The sequence below is a fragment of the Chrysemys picta genome, chromosome 10 (genome assembly GCF_011386835.1).
Source record: "Chrysemys picta bellii isolate R12L10 chromosome 10, ASM1138683v2, whole genome shotgun sequence".
Taxonomy (NCBI): Eukaryota; Metazoa; Chordata; order Testudines; family Emydidae; genus Chrysemys; species Chrysemys picta.
In genome coordinates this window covers 20,074,782-20,101,514 of record NC_088800.1, presented here as the reverse complement: position 1 = coordinate 20,101,514, position 26,733 = coordinate 20,074,782, and the positions used below count along the sequence as shown (strand labels likewise).

General features: G+C 41.2%; 1 protein-coding gene across 3 annotated transcripts in view; it reads left to right on the top strand.

Annotated features, from left to right (window-relative positions):
- The window catches only part of GALK2 (galactokinase 2), a 70,114-nt gene that overhangs the window by 9,097 nt on the left and 34,284 nt on the right, over positions 1-26,733 (top strand). For 2 of the 3 annotated variants that reach the window (XM_005304003.5, XM_065558150.1), the window contains exons 3-5: positions 739-862; positions 9,630-9,720; positions 15,530-15,676. In XM_005304003.5, coding sequence (XP_005304060.2) covers positions 739-862; positions 9,630-9,720; positions 15,530-15,676 — 362 coding nt within the window. The remainder of the gene's footprint in view (positions 1-738; positions 863-9,629; positions 9,721-15,529; positions 15,677-26,733) is intronic. The other variant, XM_005304004.5, reaches the window with a different exon arrangement.

Genomic DNA, 26,733 nt, shown 5'->3' with positions numbered 1-26,733 from the left:
TCCATTATCTTGCCCAGGATTAATGTCAGACTGACATACTTATAATATTGGCACAACATTAGCTTTCTTTTCTTCCAGTCTTCTGGAACTTTCCCAGTGTTCCAAGACTTACTGAAAATCAACATTCATGGTTCAGCGAGCTCCTCAGCCAGCTCTTTGACAATTCTTGGATGCAAGTTATCTAGATTTAATGATTTAAAAATGTCTAACTTTAGTAGCTGCTGTTTAACATCCTCCTGAGAAACTAGTGGAATGGAAAGAATTTTATCATCTTATGAGGATACTATATTATCTGTGATTTTCTCAAATACAGAACAGAAATATTTATTGAACGCTTCTGCCTTTTCTGCATTATTATTAATAGTTCTACCATTTCCATCTAGTAATGGACCAGTACTATTGTCAGGATTCTTTTTGTTCCTAATATACTTTAAACCTCCTTATTGTCTTTAACTCTGCTAGCCCCAGATTTCTCTGTGTGTCCCTTTGCTTCCCTTATCTGTTATCTACAATTCTTAGTTTCTGATTTATATTCATGACTATCAACTTGCATTAGTTATAGATTTCATTATTGTTTTTTATCACTTCCTTCACTTTCCTTATAATCTAGGTCATTTTTTTAACCCATATGGATTTCGTCCTCAATTGTGGGCTTTTTGGGCATCTAGTAAAGTGTTCTTAAATAAGGATTATTCCAAAATGCTGTTAATTTTCTGTTATCATGTTGTTGTTTTCTAGGAGAACATATAGACTATTGTGGATATGCTGTGCTCCCTATGGCTATAGAGCAAGACATACTTATAGCTGTTGAACCTGTAAACACTCAAGTTGTCCAACTAGCCAATACAAACCCTTTGTACTTGTAAGTATTAATTTATTCATTTCTTATACTAATTTATAATGCACTCATCATCCAATTGCACCACAGTTGCAAGATAAAGTTGTAAAAGCCAAGTTTAAACCAATGTAAGTGTCTTCAGAAGTGCAACATCATATGCAGAGAAATGCTCAAAGGGCAGAGTGCCACCTACTGAAGCACCAACAGTACTTCCTTTAGAAACCAGGTGCTGCTTGAAATATTCCTTTCCAGACACTGGCCCAACCTGACCCTGTTTAGCTTGTGAAATCTGACAGGCTCACAGCATGCGATGATATATTAATTGTATAAAATGGTATAGCAAAGGTGTATATGAATTTTTATAAATACAACAACAACAGTTTTCTCAATGGTACAAAATCTAATCAGATGGAATGTCACTGGTTCTAGTTAGTTCTATACACTGTCTGGGAGGGTGAGGTTTACTACTTATCTCCTCCACCTCTCTGTTCAGGTTTCCCCTAGCACAGCACTTCTCTCAGAAGGCCACTTTGGCCTACAAAATTCAGAAACCTTTTCATTGCAGGTTTGACTGTTGAGAGGGAGGGATTCCAGAATTAAAACAGGCCTGTTGTTTAAGTTGATTACCACTCTCCTTACATTCAGATGCTACATGAGTTCTAGGGCCATGTTATATTTGCAGGGGAAAAGCTGTTTTGATAGGTGCTGAATGAAACAGTGACAGAAAATTTAAGCACTTTGAATAGACTGGTCTTTGAGCCAGGGCTTGGCACAGCAAGTAAGAACCTAAATAGCCCCCTATTAAAACAAGTACAATTGAAACTAAACCTAGAATTATAGTTCTTGAATTAAAATAGCATGCACAATCAATATATTTTTGTAGCTCTTTTGGCTTCTATTTGAACTCATATGGTTTTGGCTTAGGAGAGCTTTCTACATACAACAGCCAGCATCTCTGCTTCACTGTGGCCCTCCTGGTTAAAAGCAAAAAGGAATATATCTTTCAACACTTTTGAGCATTTTGCTACCAACAATTGCCTTTGAGCTGCTGTGTCTTTTTTACCAATCTGTCATAGAGCTAGGGTTTATGCATATGCTGAATGAAAAGCATGTGCCTTTTGCTAATGAGGGATAACCACAAGTCTCCATAGAGTTACCCTTTCTTAGCTCAACCTTGATTTTACAGACTGCTAAAATGTTTCACAATGTTTCAAACCTGTTTCACCCTGGAGAGTTCATTTAAACTTTTAGGAAAGTGATAACAGAACAAGTTGCAAAGAGTTACCTTTTCAGATCGTAAAAGCTTCTCTGCTGACAAGGTGCCCTTTGAGATCAGTTGGACCAAAGGACTATTCAAAAACTGTGCAACCTTTTGAGGTTTCACTAGTCTAATGCCACCATAGTAAAGAATATGAGGATAGAGACTATCTTGACCAAACTTCAAAGGAATTGGGGAAATACTACAGGATAATAGCCATCAGCTGGGTATCCATCTCATGGCACAGTAGGAAAGCCTTGTAGTTAGGAAATCAAAGAGTCATTAGTAAAGGGTTCCTAAACTTGAGACAACAGACTGAAGCTTCAGTAGACAAGGTGATGAAATCCTGCTGCAGAGAGCCAAATTGTCCAGAAGAAACAAGATTTAAATATCATTTAAGACAAAAAAACAACAACAACAAAAACCTCAACCACATGGACATTTCTCACTGCACGAGCAAGCTCCTCTGTACTTTATATACAGATATAGGAATTCTGGAGTCTAACCTTGCAGCAGAGGTTAATTTCCCCGAGCGTTCTCAGTGTCATCATGGATTAAAGAGAGATAAAGAATGATTTGATCAATACGTGTCGTAAACAGAAAAAATGCTAGTGACTGGTCAAATATATTGGACGGTGTGTGAATGAGTAAGGTGCCTTAGCTGTGCATGAGGCAAGGGCAGAAGTATGTGTCAATACTGGCTGATTTGGGTGTGCCATGACAAACCTACTGAGTGATGTCATTGTAGCGCTTTTGTCCACATTGAGTATGTCTACACAGCATTTTGGAGCAAGTGGGAGCGAGCTGCTCAGCCGGTGTTGACAGACATGATCTAGCAGGGCTCATGCTAGTGCTCTAAAAATAGCCGTATAGACAGTGTTTTGAATTTGTGGCTTGGACTGGAGCTTGGGCTGCATTTTGGAGCAAACAGGAGGGAGTCTCCCAAGTCTGTCAACCCCGTCTGGGAGGCTCACTCTCGCTTGCTCCAAAATGCTGTGTAGACATTGTCAATCCTTCTATTTATATACATGGACATCACTTTCCAGTATACTGTGCTTCCTTTAGTTTGAGTTTTAAAGGTGATCTGCAAATAAAACTCAGAAGCTTCACTTTAGCAATGAAGGGGAAATTCTACTTCCTCCTCCTTAACTGCAGAGGGTCTTACCTGAACCTGAATCATTGTGGGGGGACAGTATTCTAATGCACTGTTTATGTGAACCAGATGTTCTTCAATTTCCCCAGCTTTGACCAAAGCCAGTAGCAAGAGAATAGAGAAAGGAATAGTGGCTCTGCTCCTGCAAGGTGCCATAGACTTCAGTAAGTGTTGAGGAAACCGATCAACTTTTTAGAGACCCTTAGTACCTTACAGTTTCAGGCTCAGTCTGAGTTTCCTCTAAATAAGAGTTTAGCTCTGTAACTGGTAAGCTACAGAAATGCAAAAACCACTGCAGCTAAAACAAGAATCAAATTGCTCAAAAGAGTCCTAAGAAATGATTTCAGTATTGATGTAATTTTCAGAGTAGCTTTAAAACGTCAAATCTTTGTAGCGTCGTTGTTCATTTTACAAATAGGTTTCCCCCCTTTTTATTTAAACTATATTGTATCAAGCTTGGTAAGGACTTATGCCTCTGGGACATGTAACAAATAAAAAGCCAACTTCTCTTGTAGTTCCTGTTTGAGGAGGTTTCAAAAATTAGCATTGTGCACTCCAAGAAGTCATAATTTTCCTTTATCCCAACAGCCAGGAAATGTAATCACATAATTTTTACTGTTTTGCTTTGTCATATAAAGAATGAAAGGTACAAAGAAAATCTGATAGATGTTTATTTTGGAGATAAATGGACTTCAAATCTACTTCCTATCACAGACAACAACAACTTACACATACTGATTGTCATCCCTGTTTTTTGGGGGGCTTATCCAGAAAACAAATTTAAATGAACCCAGCAATGGCATGTTTCTCATCACTCCAGATAAACATTTTCTCTTCTGTTGTTCAAATAGCTTAGCTTTTTTGTGTGTGTTCAAAAGTCATGAGTGATGGGGCTTTCACCTCTTCCTCTAGGAGACTATTCCACAATCTGCTAGATCTCAAACTGGAATATTTTCCTGATATCCAGCCTGAATTTTCTCTATCTTAATCTCATCTCATTGTTTCTACTTAAACCCTCTGTACCACCCAAACTAACCACCATCCCCATCTTGGTGTTAACTGTCTACAAATATTTTAATGTTGCCTTTTTCACAAGGTCCCATTAAATGGTACTGTTGTATATAGTTGAGCTTGAAAAAATAGCAGATTGTACATCATGTGGCAAGCTATGTTGTTCCTTTTAATGTTAACCTTTCCAAAATGCTGTAAAGATTGAATTCAATTAATGTTGGACTTGAAGACACAAATGAAACAATAAAGTTAGTGAATTCTAAGCATGAGAGATGAAAATGTAACGTTGGTTAGAACTAGGTCAGACGTTTCAGACTAGAAATGCAGTGACCAAGTAAAATGCTAGCAAAGACTCTGAAAATCTGGTGCCACTGCTGGGAGTAGACTCTTCAAAGAGGGAGCAGAGCTTCTGCCACTGTTTCACGCTGGCCAGGAGACTAAGGGCTTATCTACACAGAGAAGTTGTGCTGCTTTAACTGTACGGGTCTAGTTAAAGTGGTACAAACTCCCCTTTGTTGTTATATCAATATAAAGGTGTTTTATACCAATAATGGTGTTCCTCTATGGGAAGGAGAATGAACGGTGCCAGTATAAGGCACAGCTCCTTTATATTGGTATAACTGAGACCCCACTAGGGTTGTATCGACATAACTATTTTGGTTAAAAAAACAACAACAACAACAACAAATCAGACCTCTAATGGATATAGTTATACTGGTGCAAAAACTGTGAAGACCAGGCCTAAGCCAGTTTAGGAAGCACACGGTTCGTAGCCTATAAAAGGGTGACAGAGCACCTGCTCCCTTCTAGCATCTGGAAAATGTTTGCTGAGTCAACCAAAATGCCTCTGGAGATTCCTGCTGCTGCACAGCCCCTCTACAGATGCCATTGCAGTGCAGATTGTCGCTTGAAAGCACCAGTTTAGCCCCTAGTGTTTGAAAAATCAACATTAGCTTTTCCTGACCTTCTGAATACCTTTGTTCTTTCTGTTTTGGGATTCTGTTGCACAGACAGCATCAGTTGGGCCCAATTATGTGGTATAAATCTGACTCGTATTTATAAATAATGCACATTTCCTTTTGAATAATGCATGTCCCCTCTGCACGGAATGGGGGCAATATGGGCTCATTTCAAAACCAGGGTAAAAGTCATTTAGCTACAAAATTTAGTGCAGGAATAGTTTCTTGTATTCAGATTTAAGACTTTTATCATTTTAAAGTGAAGGAGGAGCAGTAAAAAATTCGGAGAGTTATCCTGGATGACATCTTACCGCCACAGCATAGAACAGGTTTACATTTGATGTATAAAATATGTCAGTGAGAGAGGCTGCTATTGGAATTATAGTATGCAAATATTAAGTGGCTTGGGGTGTCCAAAGCAGTAAATTCAGGTCTGCCTCGGTTAGCTGTCACTCACATCAGTGGATTAGCTCAAAAGTAATGGAGAAGAAATCCTGACTAAGGTTTACGAGTGTAGAGCAAGCTTTAAAATGTATTTTTATTTATTAAGCACATTTGTAGGGATGATAATTATTTGTTTTAAGGCTTTTGCTTCTCCAAGGCTCTGATTTAGGGAAACACTTAAGTATATGTTTACGCCCATCCTTGTTCAGGACAACACTTAAGCACGTGCTTAAATAAGTTTGGTCCTGAATAGGGATGCTTCCCTGAATGGCACCCTAGCCAGTAGGTAAACAATTACTAGGCAGAGCCAGATCTGGTTTTGATGTTTGTTTGAAGGAGAATGGGGTTGACACTTGTCTAGTTTAACATTTCTCTGAGGTGGAAAGGACTGTTGGAAAGAGGATGGTTTAAAGAAATGACTTGGGAAAGATGAGATTAAAGACGTGGTGCAGAGGATACAAAGGGGTCTGCAGTATAAGGGGCACCTGTTCCAGCATGGAGAAGGGAAAACCCGCCTTTCTTATAATAGAAGAATGAAGAGGAACCTATGAGTTGAAACTCACTCCTCACAAGGGAGCATTGGACCCTTTGGATGCATGTTTTATAGTCCTGCCAGTACAAACTACACTTTATTTTATACACTACATGGTGCCATTTTCCCTCTTGATGCAGACACCTAACTTCTAGCAGTGTTAATTGGAGTAGTGCACCTGTGTCAAGCCCCTTCTGCATTACTGATTAATTTTAAATTGATTCAATAGAGACTTTTGACCAAGTTATTTCCATTATGCTGCTTTAATTTTTATCTAACTTAGCAAAATACAGGAATATAATCAAAGACCTGTGTATTCCATGTTTCTGTAGCTGAAGAATTTGCTATGGAATTTGTTTTATCCACTTGCCACAGAATTATGATTCTGAAACAAAATTTTCCTCTTTTAAGAAAATTGTATTTCTAGCCCTTACGGTTATGAAGGCAACCTTGAAAATGTGAGCTGCGTTTAAACCGAGATAGTGTCTTCTTCCTGAGTCCTTAGATAGTATGAGTAGCAGAATTGTTCAGCTAATCCTGTATTGCCTTCCACACCTCCTCAGTTTCCAACACCCTAATGGTACGTCTACACTGCATCTTGGAGTGAAACTTGAACTAGTGTGCTAAAAATAGCAGTATGAGTGATGTGGATTGGGCTCTCAAGCCAACCCAGTCCCCCAGGCTTGAGTTCCCAAGCTCTAGCCTGAGTCACAGTATCCATATTGCTATTTTGAGCATACAGGCTCAAGTCCCACTAGCACAAGCCTATCTAGCATGAGCCTCACAGGCTCGCTCCCAGCTGGAGTGTAGACATACCCTAACTGTGCCCCAAAATCTCCACCTTTCCTGCGACATCTTTAGTGATGCCATTAGGCATTGTACACACAAAAATCTGCAGCACATTGAAAACTGAAAGTGAGGGGGGCAGTGTAACTAAATTGGATTTAATATCTAAATATATAATTCAGGGTCTCTGTATTGATTTTGTGTCTCATATTCAGATTTAGTTCATTAAAAACCTTTCATTTGTTAACAGATATGAAACTGCTGCAGAGGTCAGGGTCTTCTGCAAAATTTAGCTTCATTTTGCTGAGGGCCATGGTTATAATCCACTTGGCACTATTTAAATAATGAAAATCTTAATACACATAGGTAGGGTGAACATATTTCTCTGTGCTGAAGACAGGACACCTGGTAAAATCACTCCTATTCAAGAGAGTTCAACCGCAATCAGAACTATGCAGTACAAATGTTCAAATTAACATCAGGTTGACTGAGCCCCCGTTAAAAAGAAATATGGCATAGTTGGATTCTTTTTATTTACTTTCTTATCTTTAAGGCTTTAGGGTTCACACAGGGAGAGGTGACACACACACATTCCCATACATCTCGCACGTGTGTGTGTGTGTGTGTGTGTGTTTGTGTGTGTGTGTGTGAGACTAACTGACCTGACCCTTCCTGCCCGGCCCTCTCCGCCTTACATGCCTGGCTGGGCCCCCGGGATGGACCCGCCTTTCCTGGGATCTGGCACCACATCTTCCTAAGTCAACACATGGGCAGGGGACACGGAGAGCCACATTCCCCCGCCCTCCCAGATTTCTGCCAGGGTTCACACAAGCAGCAGCCTTTTGGCACTGTGCGGAAGGTCAGGGATGGGAGCTGCTTCCAGACGCAGGGGATGGGCGGCGGGTGGGGGGCAAGGGATGACCTAGCCCATGTCTTTACAGAGCTCATCTCTTCTTCTTTCTCCCCATTCTCCCTCCCCGTGGCTGGAAGCAGCTTGTCCCTTCCTGCCCGCACAGTGTTGAAAGGCAGTTAACACCTCCAGGCTGCTGCTGGCCACCGACATAACCCCGCCGCCTCCTGTCCGGTCTCCTCTCTCCCATCCCCCTACAGCCCAGGCAGGAAGGAATTAAGCCCTAAGGATGCATTGTGCACCAGGGCCCTCAGCAGGGGAAGGTGCTTAATGGGTGGAGCAGCCCCACGCTTCCTGGAGGCAGGACCCAGGGCGGGGAAGGGTGGGGGGTAAAAAGGGTTCTAAGCTCCTGTCCCATGGGCTGCTGTGGAGCCTGTAGGCTTGGGGCGTGAACAGGCTGGGAAAGAGCTTAGCTGAGGAGTGGAGAGGCTTCCCTATGCCAGTGCTGCGGGGGGCTTTGGCACACACAGGGCTCAGCTCCTCCTGGCCAATGCCCTGGGCCGGAGAGTCTTGGACTTTCCCGGGCTGCTGGCCCAGTCAGAGGCAGTGGAAGAAGGAAGGAGCCTGCTGGCCAGGCTGTTGGTGAGCTGAGCCCTCTGACCAGGGGCTAGTTCTCCGCACAGCACTGGGAGCGGCAGAGCGGTGGGGGGAGGGGGAAGGGGTAAAGCAGGGAGAGGACAGCGAGAGAGGGGGCCTGTAAAAGGCTGAGGGGTGGGCAGCAGAATACACATGTAACCGGCCGCTGCCTGGCGCCTGCCTGTACTCACCAGTCACTGCTGCTTGCAGGGTGCAGCCAATGCCAGCCAGAAATGGGAGGGGGGGCGGGGCCCTGCCAAGAGCCCGCATGCAGCGGGGGCTGCGCTGACGGACCAGCAGGGGGTTGCAGTTGGCCCCGTGCGCTGCATCTTCGCCTTGCCACCAGCCTTGCACACCTACCCCCATCGTTGGCCACTGGATTCCCCCATGGGTGGGCAGCTGGCAAGCATGGATCCAGCCAGCAGCAGGACCCACCAGTACTGATGGGGGGAGGGGGGTGGGAGGAGAGACAGAAAATATGGCACAATTTGTCCATTTTTAAGAAGAAGTCGGGACACCTGCAGGAGGGCTTAAATACGGGACTGTTCCTTTAAAAACGGGACATCTGGTCACATAGGTATCTTCAAAAGGATGCTTTTTTGTTATAAAATATATATTTAAAAAATACAAATGTTCACACCTATTCTGTCACTGATCACTTAGAATATTAAAAAGAAAGAAAGAAAAATTGCATTTGTGTTTTAATACCAGAGTGTGGTAGATGTTTTTTAAAAACAAAACCAATCGCCTTATCTCATTTTTCTCAGCATTGCCAGAAAATACACTAGTCAGTTTCCTTTTCTGGTTATAGCACAACGTTGCAAAATTTGGGATGCAAACTTTGCAGGTAATTTGTTTGTTTTAAAAAGCTGCTTCCATTGGAATGTTTTAAAAGGCATGAAATCATTTTTGGTGTTCAGTTTCATAATTTGTTTTTACAAAGCTTAGTTTTTGGGCCAAATTTGATGTATTAGCAATGTTTCTAGTAAACAGCTTTTTTGTACAGTCGATGAATAAGGTGGAAGAAGAGCCAGAGGAAAAGAATGTAATATGTATTGTATAAAAAAAAATGTCCTGGACAAAATTTAAATGTTGCTGTTTCATCAGCAGATGGCAGCAATAAGCCATGGAACTAAACTTTGTGTTATATCTGTTTTTGCAGGGACTTCAGTACTAGTGTGAATAACATTCACGTTAACAAAACCAAACCCGTGTGGCACAACTACTTCTTATGTGGGTTGAAAGGAGTTCAGGTAAACCAAATTCATTTAACACATATGTATTATATGGGCTACCTTTTAAGATTAAAATATAATGTGGATGTATATTATATAATGTCCTATTACACTCATTTATAAAATATATTATTTAATAGGGGATTATTTACCCGTACAACTTCATTTTCACCATAATTTGTAGCTGTCTTTTGTATCCTGTTAACTTAAGTACTTTTTTATATTTATATTAAAATTTGTAAAATATTTTTGTTTTGCTTGTATGAAAATATTTGCATGATACAAAACCTACATTAGATTGATTATATACATTATTATAAAGAACAGTGTATTAATTTTGTGGGATCATGATCAGACTCATTGACTATTTCAGTTAACATTTTTCTATTTTAAAGTTAGACACATTGCTGAACAGAACCACATGCTTAAGGTTTATTTTTAAAAGGGGGCTGTAGGTTTGGAAATATGGAACCTAAAATAATAATTTCTTCCCTCCTCCCTGTCCCCCAAGTGAAGACTATTTTAAAATGTAAATAATTCCTAGGAGTATTGGAAAGACATACAGACCCCTCCTCCCCACCGCCCCAATGCATGAGAACCAAATAGTGAAATTGACTGGTCCTATTACACATGCTAGGCCCAAGGAAATGCAACCTCCTCCCCCCCCCCCCAAACTTGATAAAGCAAGCAAAATAAATTGGTTTTTAAAAAACAGTTTCAGTTGCAATAATCTGCTGCAAATGATTAGCTGTACAGGCTTTTCAATGCATGTCTTTGGGGTGGGATTTTCAAAAGCTCATAACTCAGTTAAGAGCTAAGTACCATTGAAAGCCATTGTACTCCTGACTCACTTAGGTGCTTTTGAAAGTACCACCCTTTTATCTTAACTATGCTTTTAAAAATCATACTTGATTCAGAATGAAACAACAGCTCTTGCTTTATTAGGCTGAGAAAAAAAATGTACTGTGAGTACATCTACTTCTGTCTGAAACTTTGACAAAATGGTGAATGTTCAGTTCAATAGTTCATTTAGCACCTTTAAAACATGTTATACTATGCAATCATAGTAACAAACTATTCTCTTTATGATCTAAAATTCCTAAGTCACTGCCCTATATGTTTCAAGCCCCAATCAGTGACTCCTATTTGCCCTGATGTGAATATTTTCAATCTCTGAATTGCTCCACAAGTAAAACATTCATTTAATTTGTATTTACTTTGGCAATTTATGATAGTTTTCTTTACAGTAAAATGGCTTAGAGAAACAAGACTTAAGTGGCCCTACATATTTTGGGGTCTGCTTTTGAGAGTTAGATCTTAAAAACAATTTTTTAAGCTCGATGGTTAATATGCAAAGCAGGTTTGTATACTCTAATGCTGGCAGAAAATAAGCATAAATGCTACAGACTCTTAAGAAACATTCAAATGCAAATACTAAGAGGGTCCAAGGGGATAATCTGTTTATATGAAATTGAACATGTTATCCTTTTGGGATAGAACTATTGCTGAACTTGGCAAAGTCCATTTTTATTTCTGAAACTGGAGTAATTTTTTTATTTAAACATTGCGTGATAAGTTTGCAAGTCTGATTCACATTGAAGACAATTCCGTGGATGAGTTTCTGGTTAAATATATTACTCAAGTGGTTTTTTAAACAAGCTTGTCTGATGTTCTGCATGAAAGGACGTTGGCAGCAATAGCATTTCAATTAATAATTTGTTTGTATTTCTGGAAAGGGAATTTTTAGATAATTTGTAGCAATGAAGAGACACATTCAACAAGATCTTTTTCCTTATGTGCTGCATGAACTCTGCCCTTATTGCCTACAGTTGGCTTTATTTCAGGAACAGTAATAGATTTTTTTTGTAGGAAAAGAGGGGAGCTTTTTTCTGAGAAATTTTGCCATTTCTCGAGTCATTGTGACAGTTACGTAAATCTGCATTGGCACAATGACGTATATGTATTTATACAATTTATGTGGGTGATATTTTGGTTGGTACAATATATTGTTTATTTTGAACCAAAGTGGGCTAGAGATTATATAAAAATTGTTAAGTAAGAAGAGAACTAAAATGTTTAAAAATGTAAGAACAGAATACAATCTACAGATAGTGTTTTGGGATCCATGAATGAAAATTTATATATGATATTAATCTTGTGTGTGTGCGCACATTTTGAGCCACAGGAAAATCCCTTTGCTTTAAATATAAATAGTAAGATAGCAGTCATCAAAAGCAGAGTGGCCTCACATAAGCTCATAACTTTAGAGTTAGAAAAGGTCCTCTCTTAGGCTTGGTCTACACTAAACCCCCAAATCGAACTAAGGTACGCAACTTCAGCTACGTGAATAACGTAGCTGAAGTCGACGTACCTTAGTTCGAACTTACTGCCGTCCAGACCCGGCAGGCAGGCTCCCCCATCGACTCCGCGTACTCCTCGCGGCGAGCAGGATTACCGGAGTCGACGGGGAGCACTTCTGAGTTCGATTTATCGCGTCCAGACTAGACGCGATAAATCGAACCCAGAAGTTCGATTGCCTGCCGCCGAACCAGCGCGGTAAGTATAGACAAGCCCTTACTTGTACAAATATTTCTCATATTTCTCACATCACACTACCTACTATTATTTACTGTATACATATAATTAATGTTTAGGCTTTCTACCAAGTGACTTCATGATACTGTATAATACTGCTAATACAGCTTTATACAAACACAATTAATATTAACCACAAGTGGTAAGAATGCAAGCCAAAACATGAAAAGAATAGATTAAAGAATATTTAGATATTCAAGTCGGCAGCCTAACTTCGATACCTGGAAAGATACTAGAATAAATTATTAAACAATGAATTTGTAAGCACCTGGAGGACAATAGGGTTATAAGGAATAACCAGCATGGATTTTTCAAGAACAAATCATGTCAAACCAACCTAATTTTTCTTTGACAGGGTTACTGGCCTAGTGCAGGGGTGGGAAAACTGCGGCCCGCGAGCCGTTTTAAGCTGGCTCGCAGCTCCCTCTAGGGAGTGGGGTCGGGCAACACCCCATGCGACTCGGCCCCGCTCCGGCGCTCCAGGTGGGGCGCTGGGTCAGGGGCCACTCTGGCACTCCAGCTGGGGCACTGGGTCGCAGGCTGCACCACTCGGCTTGGCCCAGCTCCAGCCGGGGCGCTGGGTCAGGGGCTGCTCCGGCACTCCAGCCGGGGCACAGGGTCGGGGGCCCCCCGCACCACACAGCTCAGCCCCGCTCCAGTGCTCCAGCTGGGGCGCAGGGTCAGGGGCCGTACCATGCGGCTCCCGGAAGCCGCGGCATGGCCCTGCTCCAGCTCCTATGCGCTCCAATCCTCCCCTCTGGCACTTCAATGGGAGCTGCAGGGGTGGTGCCTGTGGATGGGGCAGCCTGCAGAGCCTGGCTGCGCCTCCGCATAGGAGCCAGAGAAGGGATATGCCACTGATTCCAGGAGCCGTTTGAGGTAAGTGCCGCTTGGAGCCTGCACCCGTGAGCCTCTCCCCTCGCCCCAACCCCCTGCCCCAGCCCTGATCCCCCTCCCGCTCTCCAAACCCCTTGATCCTAACCTGGACCACCCTCCTGCATCCCAAACCTCTTATCCCCATCCCCACCCCAGAGTCTGCACCCCCAGACAGAACCTGCACCCCTTCCCACACCCTTGCCCGAGCCCTGATCCCCTCCCACCCTCTGAACCCCTCGGTCCCAGCCCAGACCACCTTCCTACACCCCAAACTCCTCATCTCTAGCATCACCCCAGAGCCTGCACCCCCAACCAGAGCACTCACCCCCTCCCGCACCCCAATCCCACTTTTGTGAGCATTCATGGCCCGCCATTCAATTTCTATTCCCCGATGGGCCCTCGGGCCAAAAAGTTTGCTCACCCTTGGCCTAGTGGATAGGGGGAAGCAGTAGATGTGATATATCTTGATTTTAGTAAGGCTTTTGACACAGTCCCGCATTATGTTCTCATAAGCAAACTAGGGAAGTTTGGTCTAGAAGAAATAGCTATGAGATGGGTGCACAACTGGTTCAAAGACTGTACTCAAGGAGTAGTTATTAATAGTTCTCTGTCAAATGAGGAGGACATATCTAGTGGGGTCCTGCAGGGGTCAGTCCTGGATCCGGCACTATTCAATCTTTTCATTATTGACTTGGATAATGGAGTGGAAATATAAAATTTGCAGATAACACCAAGCTGGGAGGGGTTGCAAGCACTTTGGAGGACAGGATTAGAATTCAAAATGACCTTGACAAATTGAATAATTGGTCAGAGTTCAACAAGATGAAATTCAGTAGTGGTGAGTGCAAAGTATTGCACTTAGGAAGAAAAACCAAATGTACAACTACAATATGAGGAATAGCTGGCTAGATGGTAGTACCACTGAAAAGGATCCTGGGGCTAGAGTGGATCACAAATTGAATATGAGTCAACAATGTGATACAACTGCGAAAAAGGCGAATATCATTCTGGGCTGTATTAACCAGAGTGTAACTGGGGTGTAAACCACGGGAGGTAACTGTCCTGCCCTACTCAGAGGCCTCCTCTGGAGTTCTGTGTCCAGTTCTTGGTACCTCGCTATAGGAAAGAAGTGGGCAAATTCGAGGGAGTCCATAAGAGAGCAACAAAAGTAATCAAAGGTTTAGAAAAGCTGACCTATAAGGAAAGGTTAAAAACACTGGGCATGTTTAGTCTTGAAACAAGAAGGCGGAGGGGGAGGAAGTGGGCTAATAACTATCTTCAAATATGTTACGGGCTATTATAAAGAGGACAGGGATCAATTGTTCTCTGTGTCTGCTGAACGTACGACAAGGCGTAATGGGCTTAATCTGCTGCAAGGGACATTTGGGTTAGATATTAGGAAAATCTTTCTATTTGGAAGGCTAGTTAATCTCTAGAGCAGACTTTCAAGGGAGGTCGTGGAATCCCCATCATTTAAAGTTTTTAAAAACAGGTTGGATAAAGATCTGTCAGGGATGGTCTAGGTTTACTTGGTCCTGCCACAGCGCAGGGAGCTGGATTTGATGACTTTCCAAGATCCCTTCCAGCTCTACATTTCTCCGATTCTATATCTGATGTCTGTTTGATTCCGGGAGTTTGCATTCTTACTCGCTGTCACAGTTTGGGCTGCATTTAAAACTACCACATGGCTAAAATGTCTCTTAAACTTCAGTTTTACAAGGATCTCTACAAATTTCCAATGCATTTTGGATTACAAATGCAGAATGCTGGCTCTGGAAGTATTTTATATTAGGAGACCCTGAATTTGGGGACTATTGTAACATCACAGGGCATGAGTCACAACAGAAGAGTATCTAGAGGTAGAATGGAAATCAATAGTTCTGTGCTTTAGTGCCTTTTCTAATTTAGTGGAGACTATATTAGGCTATTTTCTCTTTCAATTCAGAAATATTAGTGGTAGTTGAGCTGTGGAGCAGTTTCAAGAATAGAAAAAAAACAAACATTCTAAGCCCCATAATTCAGCAACAACTTCTCTGAGAGACCTCAGAAAGTCTCTGCTGTCCTTAGACTGAGCATGCAAAATATCAGGTTTAAAATAATATTTTTAAGTGTATCAAGATATAAACAAAATATGAAATGGTCTTAAAATCTTATATTCATGCACTTCTTTTCTGAATTTTAATCTTGTTTTTTAAGGACCAGAAATGAAAATTTCAGAAACCCCCTGACTCTTTATGGTGACACCAAACAGCAAATCAGTAGTTCAACAACAGAAATCTCTTCCTAAGCATGGGATAATTGAAAGTCTAAGGCGGTCTGTACTTGATACTCAGATTGTTTATTTTTTCATTGTTAGGAACATTTTGGTCTTAATAGCTCAACTGGAATGAATTGTCTGTTAGATGGAACCATCCCACCAAGTTCTGGTCTGTCTAGTTCCAGTGCCTTGGTATGCTGTGCGGGACTTGTGACGCTTACAGCTAATGGAAAGACCCTTTCAAAGGTAATTTACTGTAAAACCCAAGAGTATTAACTGTAAAATACAACTTTAAATATTGTTAACATCCATAAACTTTAAAGACACAATGCAATTGTTTTTACAAAGAACTGTTGGATATAAACTTAAAATATTGCACAATTGAGGAAACATCTTTGGCCAAATTTTGGCAGGCTTTAAGTTTGGCAAGGAAACAGGCATACATTAAAGCTGCAGAAAGAGCATTATTGTAAGGCTGTATTTTGGCCAACTCAAGTCTCACACATGGCCATCCCTGGACCAGATGTAATCTCTGCAAGCCAGGATTGAGCATATATGTTCTAACGCATGTGGACCACACCCTCTGACCCTTATACTCCCTGCCTGAATGACTTTCTGTGGCTCTAGTAGCAAAGCATCTGTTGAAAGCCTGTGGAGCAGCTTCTTAATGGATTATAGTCAAGGCAAAATAGGAGCAGAAATCTTCCATCCCACTCTCCCCGCTGTGTTTTGAAATGAACCCATTTACAGTCCACATCCAGAATGTAGGCCTCAATCTTTAAACAAATATTGTTCCTCAAAAACAAACCCAGTGTAAGTGAATTGTTACCACTAAAACGTTTAGTAGACTTTTGTTCATGTGTCAAAACACGTCTGCAGTAGTCATGGCGTTTGAAGGTACCACATGGAGCAATAAAGTTCAGTCGGGTGGAAATGTCTGGTAGAATCTAGAATCTAATACATTCAAAGAGAAAAGATATTGTGTACACTTGTGCCCGTTGCCTAGTCATTGTAATAAGTGGATTCACATTCCATAACAGAGGAAGTGAGTATCTGCAATGATCCATAAAACTGACAGCGATCAGAAAGCCTGAAATGTATTAGTTAGTAGAAATTGGTAACTTGAACACTAAGAACAGGCTTGCTGTAGGCTACGTAATACTATACAGTTCTGTTAAGAAAAAATAAGTTACAGTATGTACCTTTGGCTGGATGTGCACATAAACTCACACGTGGTCTTGGAGTATAGATCTGCATCATGCCAGACCTGTCCTGAAGAAGGTCAGCCAGGTGCAAAACGTTTGGTTGTGTTGAGTATGATGTTGGGTGATAGCACTGATGAAGTCTGTGGCAGCATTGCAGACTTTTTTATAGCATGGTAGAAAACAAGAAGTCTAGTGCCAAAGGCAAGTTTTTGCACGTAGCACAGAAAGCTTTATACCCACCTTGGCCCAGATTCTCTGCTGCACCAAGCTTACGTTTGGCATAGCAGAGAGATAGGGGCGTTCAGGGATCTGGGGCACTCTGAGCCCTAGTGTAAAGGAACCATTTACCAGCTCAGTATAAAATATATAAAATATGCTGTGGCCCCTCCCCTGCGAGCCCTAACGTGCATCTTGCACTTGGACCAAGTGGTGGGTGTTGCAGGGGCCAACAATACCAGCTGTGTATCAGCTGGGAGCTTCCCTATGCCAGGGGATTTCTCAGCTGGACAGAGATAGGTGCTTTCTAGAACCTTGACACTTCTCAGACCAGAACTTTCTGGGGTCTCTATATTTATTTATGTATTTAATTTTTTTGGAGGAAAAATCCCCCAAAGGAGATATTAACGTAATTAAAGATCCTGAAGTAATCGATAACTCTTATAGAAAATACATCAGTGCAAGTTGCCATACCGTCCCCTCCCCCAAGGCATTTGATATAACAGAAATGACGACTGAAGGTAATTTATATAAGTTACAATGTCTTGTCATCAATGTGGACTGTCCTGATAAGGTTATAAGAGAGGGTTGACTTTTTGTCCCTGTTGATGGGTGTTGCTAAGCCTTAAACACATGCTTTGCAGAAGCAGTGCACAGAAACTTTTGGCTTCAGAATAAGATTTGGCTGAATGGTAGGCGTTCTGTGGCCAAAATTCTGGAATTTTGACCTTTTGCTGAATGGAACAGTTATCTGTTTTCTTGATGCAGAAACCTATTTTTATGAAGATACTTTGAGTTATAGTTTTCTCTTTCCTGGTAATGAGAGTTTTAAATAGTGGACTGAAAGTAAAAGTAACTGGAAATTAAAGTGATCCTATGATATTCTCCCTTAACATGAGTCTTTGCGTCTGTAAGATAAAGAAAAGAACAAGAGTACAGAATGAAAGTGCAGTGCAGTCTTACCTGGGTTTCAGTGCTGGCTTTTAAAAATAGATTTTTTGTAGAGGCTATAAGTCAGCTAAAAAAAAAAATGTTGTCACTAATTATTGTGTATAAAAGTCTGAAAAAGGGCATTGTTTTAGTTTGCCTAGAATTATTTAAAAAAAAATCATCCACAAAATAGTTTAGGCAAAATACCAGTCCAAGTCAATTCAACCAGATGTGCAATGTTAACCAGTTGCAGTACACTAATATTCAATTTGTAATATAGAAAATTTAAAATGAAATGTTTAAAAAGAGTTCATCTCTTCTATAGCAAGATTCCAGTCCAACCCTACACTAGCATAACACGAAGAATGCTAATGTTCAGTAGTATCATTTGGTTTTAAAATTGTCTTTATGTTAATATTAGGGAAACAGAGCCTCATAAACAGAGCTTTTCAGCATGAAAAAGTCTTGTCAACAATGGAAGCAGAATGAAGTTTTAATTTGTCCTAGTGTCATGTTTTCTGGTAAAATTTGTGAGCACAGTAGATTAGCTAGTACATTTGAATAATTAGATTTATTTGAGTGAATTGACCCTGGTGTTGTGCTGCAAATGAGAAGTCTTGCTGTGCTGTGGTTTGTTAGGCCACCTCTACATTTTTTCCATTGCTTAGAGCAGGATGGCTAAGTACATATTTACCTCCTATGTAAACTAAGGCAAAAACATATAACGTATTAAACATACAAGAGAAACGTTGAGTGGCTGAGGTTGAACGACATTTAGATACATTCTTAGAAATAGCAATTACAGTGGTTTGATGGAGCCGTAGATAAGAGACCCAAATCTACTCAGCTTTGGCAAAGCTCCCATTGAGTTCAGTGGGAGCAGGCCTAATGCAATACATTTATATTTACTAATTGGGGGCCTAATCCAATGCCATGACGTTAATAGAATGATTCCCACTGACTTGCACTGGATTAGGCTCAAATAAATTACCAATAAAATTAGCCTTGAGTTTCAAAAGGCTTCAGGATTGGAGTTATAAAACTGAATAAATGAAACCTGCACTTGTTCACACAAATCAGGTCGTTGGATGTGCAATTATTTTCATGCTCCAATAGTTGGGTGCAAATTTATGAAACCACTTTCAAAAATTTGGTCAGTGCACTATGTAGATATTTAAGCAAAGATCCTATCTCATGCAAGTGTACTTTGTAAAGAATGAGGCAAGAGAAGTATAAGAAATGGGATATAGAAACGGAACGGCAGTTTGCAGGGAGTTTGCATTTGTACTATGGACTATGTGTACTTCCTGGTATATTGTTGAACATACATACATTTTATGAAAGCGAAACTTGTTATTTTAGGCAAGTATGCTGTCTAATAATGTGAAATTAGTTGCTCCCTGGCTGATTTTATACGACTTGGAAATCAAAATAGATGAGTTTGGGCCTGATCCTGCGATGTGATCTACACACCCCAACCCCCTGCCCCAGCCTGGAGCCCCCTCCTGCACAGCACCCCCCCACACCCCAATCCCCAGCCCCACCCCAGAGCCCACACCCCCAGCTGGAACCCTCACCCCCCCACCCCAACCCCCTGCCTCAGCTCGGAGCTCTCTCCTGCACCCTGAACCTTTAATTTCTGTCTCCACCTGAACCCTGCACCCCCAGCCCAGGGCCCATACCCCCCCCCCGCCACATCCCAACCCCCTGCCCAAGCCCAGAGCCCTCTCCTGCATCCCAAACCCCACATCCCTGGCCCCACCCCAGAGCCCGCACTCCCAGACAGAGCCCTCACCCCCCTCCCACACCCCAACCCCCTGCCCCAGCCTGGTGAAAGTGAATGAGGGTGGGGAGAGCGAGCGACAGAGGGAGGGGGGATGGAGAGAGTGGGGGCGGGGCCTCGGAGAAGGGGTGGGGCAGGGGTGTTCCATTTTGTACGATTAGAAAGTTGGCACCCTATTGCAGGATGGGGGCCATAGACTTTTGAGGATCTGGACCTTAGGACTTTGCTTTAGGTTTTTTATGTTGTGTTTTTGTTTCAGTTATTGGGGCAGGGAGGTTACACAAAAAGGTCTTGATGCCAAATTCTTAGATGAGCTTGGGTCCATGTGCTGACTATGGAACTATTGAAGTCAGTGAGTTTTTCTGTTTATTGCAGTGGGCTTTGAATCAATCACTAACTGCATAAATGTTGAGTGTTGTTAGTTAAGAGGTATACTATAACAATGAAGGGATCTTCAAATCAAAATTTATAATGTAACAGTTTTGACTTGTGAATTAACTCAATGTGTTTATCTTGGCACAAAGATATGTTGTTTTTACATTGGTTTATATCTTCTAGCTTTTTGGTTCAATACTCTACTAATTGAATACATCCTTAGAATATTGAATCAGGGATCATTATTTCAGTTTAAATGAAAATGATAATCTAGTTTTATATACAACTAAGGTCTTAATATTTTGCTTTTTGTATATCAACATTGAGAATGGATGGTTTTATATTTTATATTTTGAATTCAATGTTTTATAAAAGTGTTGGCCTACATTTAAAAAAAAAGGTGACTAGTGATTTTTGGGTGAGTGCTCCACACTTTCTGAAAACCAGGCCCCTTTTTGCTGTCTCAAGTTAGGCACCCAAAAACGGAAGCGCTTTAAATCACTAGGCACTTTTGAAAATCTAGGCCATTAGAAATAATGATGGAAAGAGGCGAGTTGGTTTGTGAAGGCCAGCGTTCCCGCCTTTTGCAGTGCAGTACATTGGGAAAAGATAAATAGGGACATCATTTTTGCAGCTCAAGTGAATAGCATTGGTAGCACAAAGTGTTGTGTTTGTATTTATTTTAAGAGCATTATTTTAGTCTTGGATCCAGTGTTTCAGTTAAGTGAATGGTGTTTTAATTAAAAAGGAAATTCAGAGGACACATGGCTTTAAATGTGGTTTTAGTCTGAAAAGTGTCTACCTAACAATGCCATCTGGAGGGGGTGGAGGAGAGTGTGTTCCGTGTTTATGGCTATCATTGAGTAAAAATGGAATTGCAGGATGCTGTTTTAAGAGTCACTTTTCAGTGTAGAACCACACTTAAAATAGTCTGTTGTACATAGAAGAGAAAGTACCAACCGCTGGTCTGAATCCATTCTGATCCATCAATATGACTTCAGCAGGACTTACATGTGGGATAAACCACACCCCTGTACAGAAAGTCACCGCAAGGCCTAAACAAGCTTAAGTCTAGTGTTTACCTGGGATTTAAGTGGTTCATAGGCCTTGTGGTAGTCTTCTGAACAAGGTCAATTTCATCCTGTTTGAGTAAGGGCTGTAGGATCAGGATCTTTGTGAACTAATTCTGGAAACTTTAGACAGAAAAGCAATGTTTTCTGTCATTTTCTCAGCTAAGTTATACAGAATAAGCCTCTGCACAACACAGGGCCTGATCCAAAACATGCTGAACCCCGTGGGACTCTTTCCATTGACTTTGATGGGTTTTGGAACAGGATCGTAATTTCTTTCAGAAGAGAAAACACTGGGTTTTTGAGCTGGCACTGCTAGCATTTGTTAAGGATTTATTTCAGATATGCAGACCAATCAGAATTTTGGGGTATGACACCTTAGGATAATTTTCACAGTGATTAATTGTAATTTCACAGAAAGTCTTACATGGTAAGTAGCAGGAGTGGATAAATGCTTAAAAAGCAAAAGTTCTGTTTCATGCCAGTGCCCTTAATAAAGAGGAAAGAGAAATATGAAATGAAGGATAAAGAAACCAAATTAAGTTTTGTGGTTGGTTTACACTGTGTACTGTACATGACATAATAGTCTAATGGTTTTGGGTTTTTTTTTTAAAAGAGAAAAGGACACAGGCTGAGCATGTGCAAAATTCCCAGCTGTGTAGGCCTCAGGATTCATAAAGTGATAGAATAGCTTTGACTCTTTGGTCTCAAACAGCCCAGCAGGAGTTAAGATTAGACAGAGAAACAAGGAAACAAACAATATCCCAAGTTTACAGAGCCAATCACATCTAGAGAAATAGAACAGCTAGGTGAAGGTTTCTGGGAATATGCGCTCCGAGGATCTCCGTCTTCTCCTGCACAGTCATCACATCATATTTAATGGAGTGCAAAAACTTCGGAGGCTTTAGACCACACAAAAATAAAAATAAATACGTTGCCTACAGAACTAGTACACAAACCAGTATAAACAAAATCCAAACGTTTCTGCAGTGTACGTATACAACCGTAGGTCCCCAGTGCCACCGCTAAAGCTGGGCTTTAGCATGTTGGGGGCTTTATGCTGACCATTCGCACCCGGATGATTTTCACCCTCAGAATTTAGCGGTGGAATTTTCAAAAGCATTCAGCATTAGCCTTTTCTGCTCCCACCGAAGTCAATGGTAGAACTTCCATTGCCTTCAATGGGAGAAGAATTAGGCCAACACCAATGTCTTTTGAAGATCCCACCCTGATTCTGAAACCCCTGTGCATTGAGGAAGGGTCTCAGAATTGTTCCTTTAGCCACCTTCCCTCTGGCCTCAATTTCCCTACCTGTAAAATAGGGTAACAGTCAGCTACCTTACTGGAGTTTTTGTGAGGATGAATGTCTATAAAGTGACTTGAAGTAATAGAATGATATGTCAATGGTTAAATTTAGATTATTTTATAACATTACTACAGGGAGTTTTTCCATTTCCTTTCTATTTTAAAAGTATCTGTCAAATTAAGGTGATTGAGCTTGGTGCTGGAAAACAAAGTTGCTTATCTATAAATACACATGTAGACTTTATATTTTAAGATGTTGTTATAAAGCACTATCAAAGATTCCAGGCCTCCTTCCCACCATAGAAAAAAAAAATTCCAGAGCTATTAACAAGTTGTTAGGTTTGACTGTGTTTATTCAAATCAAGTGGAAGCAGAGCTCTTGGAGCAGCTTGTGTGGTAATCAAAGGCCATAATCTCTCATGAACCAGACTGGAAATCCACCATTTAAGTATGTTAAAGGACAGACGACGTCAAGTTAAAATTACTGTGGTTATGACGACATCCAGATAATATCTGACAAATATTTTCTTGCTTCTGATGAAAATAAGTATCATTACCTTGCAAAACATATGTGAAATTCAGGTAATTGGAATTTAGCATGCAGACTGTAAGCCGATGGTAACCTTTATTAGTCTCTAAGTATTAGGTTATTTTATACACAAAATATATTTTAACATCAGGCCTTTTGTCCCCAGATGCTATTGGATCATATACTCAATGTCTGACATTGAAAGACTATGAACATTTATGTTGGCTTAAACTATGTCTTTAGTGATGTAGAATAATGATCATGTCATGCTGCTTTTATATGTTGTTATACATATGAAATAGTCATCTATATCTGTAGCTTTATAGTTTTCAGTACTATGAGCTGAAGACCTGATCCAAACCCCATTGAAGAAATGAAAAATCTGCAATGTGTTTTTCCTCAGGCACTAAATCTTCCACACTTTATCGTGCAAGCAAGTGCTGCTTGTGACATATAAAATGAAACTGGACAACACATTGGTAAATATAAATTAGGAAACATTCCTGCATTGGCTGAGGGATAGACTAGGTCAGGGGTCGGCAACGTTCGGCACGCGGCTCGCCAGGGTAAGCACCCTGGCGGGCCGGGCCAGTTTTATTTACCTGCTGACGCGGCAGGTTCGGCCGATCGCGGCCCCCACTGGCCGCAGTTCGCCGTCCTGGGCCAATGGGGGCAGCAAGAAGCCACGGCCAGCACATCGCTCGCCCGCGCCGCTTCTCGCCGCCCCCATTGGCCCAGGACGGCGAACCGCGGCCAGTGGGGGCCGCGATCGGCCGAACCTGCCGCGTCAGCAGGTAAATAAAACTGGCCCGGCCCGCCAGGGTGCTTACCTTGGCGAGCTGCGTGCCGAACGTTGCCGACCCCTGGACTAGGTGGACTAATAGGATTTTTGCATCTTCTGATTCTATGATTTTTTGATCATGCATACACATAGATACCTTCATTTCCCAGAAGTTAAATGATGAAAATAGCTCTTAGAGCACTGACAGTGAAAATGTTTAAAGGCTGTAGCACACTGTTACACGGCTGTTGATAATAGGGGTTTCCCTCACAAGTAATTACCTTTCAAGCAGAAAGGAAACTGAATTTTTGTTATAGAGCTTAAATGTTACAGTGTCACTTTTCCTGCATTCTTTTATTTGCAAAACCTGATGTACTAACCTTGCTCAAGATGTCTTACATAAAATAACTCAAGTGAATGTAAATGTATACCATCATTGTATAGATAAAGTCAATTAATTTTGTTTGTAGTCGTTCTAGATTTGTATATATCAAGTTTTGGGGTAATGAACTGTGTGCTTTCCCAAAACAAAACCAAGCAACACTAAATTTGTTTTACTAACAAATATTTTCCTGTCTCCCACTCACTAATTATCCTACTCTTTTAAGGGGTTTAAGCTTACATGAGTTTAATTCTTTAAAGGTTTATGTGAAATTGAAAGGGATTGGTCACTGGTATGTAATATATTGAAACTGACAGTTTTGATGCAAAATATTTCGATGCAAAGGGCCACTTTCTGTCCCAATTTACACCCCGTCCCAACCCATACACAGGATGAAAATCAGAGTAGTTGGCCCTTAAGCTCTGTTTGAGCAGGTGGACTATTACACTTCAGTCTTCCTTATCTGGACTTCTCACTCGCACACTTCCTTAGCAGTTGTCTGTATATTTGTGGGGAAAAGTCATATAAAGTGAATCATCTTCTGTTTCCATTATAATTCATTGTCTATTGTCATTATCACCACACGGACCGAACGGAGATTAAAGAAACTAAATTAGTGATTAGTAAACTCCCAGTGAAATAGGCTCTAGTGGGAAACGGTGTAACAAAATGTCATATCTTAAAAAGGTGAATGTATGAAAAACAAAGAGGAAACAAAACTTATAGAGTTGGGTTGTGTCTGTGTTTGATGCAGTGAAAGAGTAAGGGTGATGTAGTCAGAGTGGCAGGCTGGGAAGATGACCTTAACAGTCATATTGGGCTGTATTAGTAGGAGCATTGCCAGCAGATTGAGGGAAGTGATTATTACCATCTGTTCGGCTGAGGCCACATCTGAAGTATTGCGTCCGGTTTTGGCTCCCCTCCTCCCCCAGTACAGAAAGGATGTGGACAAATTGGAGAGTCCAGCGGAGGGCAATGAAAATGATTAGGGGGCTGGGGCACATGACTTACGAGGAGAGGCTGAGGGAACTGGGCTTATTTAGTCTGCAGAAGCGAAGAGTGAGGGGGGATTTGGTAGCAGCCTTCAACTGAAAGGGGGGTTCTAAAGAGGCCTGAGCTCGGCTGTTCTCAGTGGTGGAAGATGATAGAAAAAGGAGCAATTGTGTCAAGTTGCAGTGGGGGAGGTCTAAATTGGATATTAGGAAGAACTATTTCACTAGGAGGGTGGGGCCGCACTGGGTTACCTAGGGAGGTGGTGGAATCTCCATCCTTAGAGGTTTTTAAAGCCTGTCTTGATAAAGCCCTGGCTGGGATGATTTAGTTGGTCCTACTCTGAGCAGGGGGTTGGACTAGATGACCTCCTGAGGATGGTCTCTTCCAACCCTAATCTATGATTCTATGATTGGAGATTGTGAGACAAGAGCTCCCCCCTCCCACCTCTGTGGAAAATTTCAACTTTTCACTGAACAAAAATGAAAACCAAAGATTTTTAGCTGAAAACCAAAAACTTTTTGGGTGTTTAGTTTTTCAACAAAAATTTGAGACTTTCTGTGGAAAGCAGACACTTGTAGTGAAAAAAAATTCATTTAGTCAAAACCCCATTTTCCATAAAAACAGTTTAGGTGGAAAATTGACCAGCCCTTGTTTTGAGTAATTTCAAAAAATCTTTCCACCTAAAAACAGCAGCAAATACTTCAACTATCTCACCTTCCTCCCACCACAACTTTGTTAGACTAAACTGTGTCTCCATTAATATGATTTCTTAGGGTAGACTTCTTTGTGCTGTCTATATTGGATAGGAAATACTGTGGCTTAAAGATGAAACAGTTTTTAAGTGGTAGAAATTTCTTTCTTTGTAACCCAAGATTTGACTTACTCCTTATCAGGAAGAACTTTAAACTGTTTCAAACAAAAAACAGAGGTATTTTTTGAAACTCTCCTTCAGATCAAAGGCTAGTCCTGGTCTGCACATGTGAACAAGTTATCCGCCCTACAAATGAGTAAGCATTGCCTCCTGGTGATGGATAAATACTGATCAGAATTTAGAATGAGGAGGGAGGAAGAAACAGAATATTCTAAGAGGTGGGTAGATGTGTGTGCCCCACTTTCGCTTTTCCCCCAATTTGCCAACTACTGGTATCTGAAAAAAACAGACTTTTTGTTTTAAAGTGCTTGAGAAACAGCAGCTTGCTTAAAAAGTTTATTACTTCTTGCATGTTTCTAAATGAAAAGATTTCTCCTGTGCAACATTAGGTAACAGAATGAATTTTGTGTGCTGTGATTCTGTTCCTGATAATGTTGCTTTGCTCTGTTTTAATTAGGCACATTCTGACTAAATGTAGTTATATTTTCTTTTTATTGCATAAACAAAAAAAATGCTAAACATAGTATCTTGTATAACTCCTTGATGCTAAACATCCCCCAAGTCAAGCACAGCCAATCTGCCATGTGAACTGGCCAAGAGATACTAATGTCCTGATTGTGTTTGTCTTTGAGGCAGGAGTTGGAAAGCTAAGATATTTGAGGCACCTGCTTACCAGATTGGTGGTGGAGTTTAGTCGTTTCCTGAGAATGACAGGCTCAGTCTCTGGGGGCAGGAGGAGGAAAGGTGGTGGCAGGTAGGCGAGGAGATGTGGGGAGGAATAAGAGGAAGAAAGGAATCCAAGGAGGCCTGCTCTGGGGTCAGGATCAGATGACATGAAGGTACCTAAAGACGAAAGGGATAAC